The 5,461-nt window shown below is 39.6% G+C and overlaps 1 protein-coding gene across 1 annotated transcript; it reads right to left on the bottom strand.

The window, feature by feature from the left end:
* Positions 1–4,240: 4,240 nt before the first annotated feature.
* Positions 4,241–4,920, bottom strand: LOC104947932 (interactor protein for cytohesin exchange factors 1; the record flags this gene model as incomplete). Its single annotated transcript, XM_010774054.1, has 3 exons — positions 4,241–4,316; positions 4,418–4,491; positions 4,760–4,920. Coding segments are annotated over 3 exons (311 nt in total), but the record flags the coding sequence as incomplete, so codon positions are not given.
* Positions 4,921–5,461: the final 541 nt, after the last annotated feature.

A 5,461-nucleotide genomic window follows, 5' to 3' on the forward strand; every position in this document is an offset into this window, starting at 1 on the left:
AATAGAATCAATCGGGGTAGCTTATGAACTCTCACAACAGCTAAAGAAACAATGGGCTGCATTTTGAAAGTATATTTTGCTGATATAAGGAGTGAAATTTAAATGTTAAATCCCCAAAACACTGTGTTGACTTTAAGAGATTTTACCGTTTTCTCAAACCTATATTTAAAGGTCGCCTATCATGCTATTTTTAGGCAATAGCATAGGTATAGATATATACAAATATATAAAAAACATGTCTATGAAGTGTTTTGCTCAAAATACCCAACAGATCACCCATTCTAGCCATGCCTCATATCCCTCTATTTCACTTCCTGTTTCTAAAGTGCTGATTTGGGTATAAAGCTTTAAAAAAAAAAGGAGGGGTCTGAGCTCATGCGGGACCCGGCAGCTACTGTCTAAACTAAATACTGCCGTGATGAAACGCCATATCATGGATTATCAAGGATTCTCTCTGAAACAGTATGGAGCTCAAAGGCTTTCTCTCTTGCCGGTTATACCACAAGGTGAGTTCCTTTTTACTTCCTGCTTCTTCACACACATGCTCTCCAGTACAGGTTAGCTCTAAGTGTTAGCGATGCTAATGTAAACACCGACCATATTACGTCCAAAACAGTCGGGCATTGTTTCTGATAGCAACGTTTCTGATAGGGCCGTGGGTCCACATTTCAGATATTACGTCATATCGGACACAAATCTGGATCAGCTCCGTTGTTCCCCCGTTTTTAGAGATTTGGGTACGGAGGAAAAGAGAGAGGGTTTTATTTTCTGACACTTGGTGAGTTCCCTGACACACCGTGGACACATCTTTATGTATAAAAGACATCAAAAAGTGCATTTTGCATGATAGGTCCCCTTTAAGCAATACATTTAAATAATTTAAAATATTTAAGTTAATTCGTCATTTCATTTGCATATTCTTTGATTGACTTTGACGAAAACCACCTAACATTCTTCAAGTACATTTAGCTGATATAAAGTATTTTAAGTTTGGTTTCCTGCCTTTAAACAACTCTAGTGGTTCATCTTGACGTTTTCTGAAGAACTCTTGTGTATATTTATGAAAATCCTTTAGACGGAGTCCCTCAGGGCGGCGTTTTGGATCCTCTGATGTTTACAATCTAAGGAGCTCCTTAAGTCTCCTACAGGATCATTTCATTTTGTAAAGAGTGTTTCTTTGGTGTTTTTTACTAACAAAACATTATGCAAGAGATGTAAAAGCTTGTACATAAGAGTGTAATGAAACTGTAAATATCACGGAGGCATGTTCTTTGCTGGATCTGCAGGGTTTAGACTTTTGTTTCTGAACATAACAGCAAATCAAGAATCTGATTTTCTTGTAAAATATTTTGTAAGAGTCTCTTTTGGTTTTCAAACTACATGTGTACATCTGAATTTTTCCCAGAGTTGCAGTATGAAATGATGCCTCTTGTGCTTTGTAACTAAAATATACAAAATAAAGTGAATTTTATTTTGAAGATGAAAGCTCTCCAAGTGCAGTAATGTTTAAAGTGAAATTGAGTAAATAATTTGGTGGGTATTATTAACCTGTAAGCTATTTATAACAACAAAGAAGTGTCACACATTTTATTTCCTTGAACATATTTAGCCAAAAAGCTCAGTGTTTGTGTTACCTTTTCTTTTTGGAGCTATGAGAAGTGGTTACCCTTGTTTCATCACCAACAAGTCTTTTGTCCTGAATAATTCATTTGAATTGTTGTGCTTGTGTTTTGTTTGGATGTGAAGCTCTGTTGTCACATGTAAACAAGTCTGGCTTTACGTAAATCCAAAAGAAGTCAACTTTATTTGATTCTGAAAACCCCAACCTGCAAAAACCGAGACAGCTGCATCCTCAATTCAGATGAGGAAAGAAATCTTTATAAGTGAAGGTGTACAAGGTCTTATCAGTATATAACTAAGGAGCAGAAGCTGTATTAGTTTGGCTGTAATGTTCACCCACAGTATGTCAATTGTTTTTTGGTAAAAAGCTAGAAATTATGTTTTTAAAGTAGCTTATCGTACCTTTTTTAAATTACATTAATTCAAGTCTGAAGCCTTTTCAAAAGATAGGAGTGATGGCACCACCTAGAGGACATTCATTGAACTTATTTCATGAATGCATTACTGTATCTCCATTGGTCAGACAAACTGATTGAACTCTTCTTATATGAATTATTCCCCTCTCAAACTAAGGTCAAACTTGAAATTATGAGAAACTGGTCTTTTAGATTGCAGTATGTCAGAAAACCCTCAAATGTGCCCCCTCATTTATACATTCAAGAACACTTTTCTTATTTCTTTGCGTTGAGTAATCTTAATTCTCACGTGATTAAAAGACCATGCTGCAGAAACAAGCTCAAACCAAACGTCTGACAATGGTTTGTTTTCTAGAGACCACAAACAGGAAGTGTGACTAATCACTCATGGTCATGTTGAATGTGTGAAACAGGAAATGTGTGTGTGTGTGTGTGTGTGTGTGTGTGTGTGTGTGTGTGTGTGTGTGTGTGTGTGTGTGTGTGTGTGTGTGTGTGTGTGTGTGTGTGTGTGTGTGTGTTCAATGTAGACATTCTCACAGGCAGCTTCCTCCTCTGCTGAGCTGCAGAGACGACACACTGCTGCAGGTAAGACGGTCTTTTTAGGTTTTTTTTTGGTATTTAGTCTGAAACCACAATTAAATATCACTACAATGTAGGAATGATCATCAAGCTCAACGTTGTTTACTGCAAAGAAATTAGGATTTTTTGCATTATTTTTGCACACATATGTTTAAATATACATGGATAAACAAAGCCACAAACATAGTTAGACACCGATAGACAAGCAAGTAAGAAGAAGATGTTGTGAATATTATGTATGTAATTTAATATTACATAAATAAGCTACACAAAACTGAAAAAAAGTACAGTAACAAAATATAAAGCAGGATATTATATATAGCTGAATACGTTTTTACCTGCCACAACCTCAGGAGCAGTGAGTGACCAAACGCACACACGCACACACACACACACACACACACACACGCAAGAACACACACGCACACACAACAGAATAGACACTCTGTTATTGGAAAACACTCTTCTCCTCACCTTGGCCATTTCTCTGACTCCCCTCCTCAACTTCCCTCCTCAACTCCCCTCCTCGACTCCTATCCTCGAGACTTTCTCTTTAAAATGACCGCTGAGAGGAGAGGAGTTCTCATTTCTCTAACCGCCTGCTGCTTCCCCTCCTCTCTCCTCCTCGGCTCCTCCACTCGCATCTCCTGTCGGCGGGACTAAGTCTCGAGGATAGGAGTCGAGGAGGGGAGTTGAGGAGGGAAGTTGAGGAGGGGAGTCAGAGAAATGGCCAAGGTGAGGAGAAGAGTGTTTTCCAATAANGTGTTTTACAAAAACCTAAAAGGCACCATGTATCGATTTGACACCATAGTGCCATTTTTGTAACCTGTTTCTTTCTCTTTAACTTAAAATACTTAAACTTAACCAAAGCAAGTGTTGCTTCACTTTGGAACCCTTCACAAATATGATCTCCAGATATATGGGTTGATGTGATCATCTATTCAAATATAGTGTGTTAGGGAATAATTAGCTTAGGTGTTCAACCTTCGACACAGTTCATCATGTTCTCCTCTCACTGTCTCCTTTCCCACGGCATAGGTCTACGGCCTTGGGTATTGCTGCTATCTCTCTTAAGGGGGAGGAGCTTGGGCGCATTGCTGTTGCCAGTCTATGACAGAGCACAACCCGCCATGAGGTAGTTTACTGTTCAGGGACGAAGGTTCCCTGGCGCACATTCTTTCCTATGGACGAGAGCTCTCGTTAGATTCAGGGTCCTTATTGCTTTAGTCATTCTGATAAAGAATGTTGATTATTACACTCCGAACTAGTTAAAAACTCGAGCTGCAGAAAGAGTTCTTCAGAATTGGTTTGGCAACCACCGTGTCAACTCGTTACACACCACCTGTTTTGTCAATTCTCCGGCCGTAACTCCAAATAAACCGTCAGTGTTTGCCATCAAAGCTCCGGCTCTCCTCGTGTCTCTCTGAGTCCTGTTTCCAATTGCTTCAGAAGCTTCCCCCACATCTTGCACTATTTTATCAGTTGTATTTGTTCTATGTCCTATACCGTATATATTCATGTTGCTCTGTTGGAGGAGCCTGGACTTCAGTTGTTCATTGACAGATCTAAACTGTACGTAATGTGGACAATAAAGCCTTGAATCTAGAATCTAGATTCTTGAATACTCACTTGTTCATGTCTGTGAAGCTCTCTGCAGCGATGAAGATGGTCACAACCAGAGGATGGCTGGCTGTTATGGAACTGAAACACAACACTGTGCGGTTAATATTACAGATACTTCTAAATATAATACTTCGTTAGTCGACAGGTGAGTTTCACACAGAGAAACAAACATGGCGTACTGTTTCTTCTTGCACTGTTGGGCCTTTTGGATGGTGAAGCCGGGCAGGCAGATGAACCCTTCGGCTTTCTCCGCCTCAAGAGATAAGAAGATAAGATAAGAAGTACTTTATTGATCCAAATTTGAGACATGTTTGAGGGGAGGAAAGGAGGAACACCTCAGAGACTCAAAGACACTCAGGTCAAGTAGGAAGCAACTCAAAATGACCACAAAGAAGCTCCAAAGACCAAAGGTGCTGCACAGGAACTACAAAGAGACTCAAACTAGGATAAAAAGGACAATATTTGCGTCTAAACTGAAGAAAATATGACAGAAAGAAGCTTTTCAGGTTTCTGTTTCTCACCATCTTGTTGGAGTACCAGTAGAGCGAGCTCTTCTTCAGGACGAACCAGTATCTCTTCCACCTGGCTCCCAGGAAGCTGCGCGCCTCCTTCCTGCGGAGCAGCCAGCCCTGACAGTCCGTCAGACCCAGGTCTCTCACGGAGACACGCCGCCGGCTCATTGCTGAAGGACAAACATCACAACATTATTTATATACAACACAGAGGGGCTTTATTGGCTTATGACATTTGAAATTGCCAAAGCATTCCGCACAAGGGGTTAAAACAGAACAACACAAAAAGAAACACTACACACACATGTCAGCAATACATGTGGAACAACAGCAAAACAATACATGTGGAACAACAGCAAAACAATACATGTGGAACAACAGCAAAACACTAAACAAACTGTATGCCAACAACGTGCAAATAAAAAGTGAAGGAAAGGAAATGAGAGCAAAGGAGAGGAAAGGAGGTGAGGAGAGAAAGGGAAAGGAAATGAGCAAAAAGAGAGGAAATAAGTGAAGGCGTTACGTATTGTGTTACGTTATGAGAGTACTCTGTTTGATTCTGAAATTGTATATGTTTATATAAATATATACATAAATGTATACATATATATATATATATGTGTGTGTGTGTGTGCCCGCATCTGTAGCCTGTTATCGTCTCATTATACCGCACTCTCAATTAATCAAAGTAAGTCCTCTCTCCTCGGTTCC

Source organism: Notothenia coriiceps, unplaced genomic scaffold (assembly GCF_000735185.1).
Source record: "Notothenia coriiceps isolate Sejong01 unplaced genomic scaffold, NC01 NC01_scaffold00013444, whole genome shotgun sequence".
In the NCBI taxonomy this organism is placed as follows: Eukaryota; Metazoa; Chordata; class Actinopteri; order Perciformes; family Nototheniidae; genus Notothenia; species Notothenia coriiceps.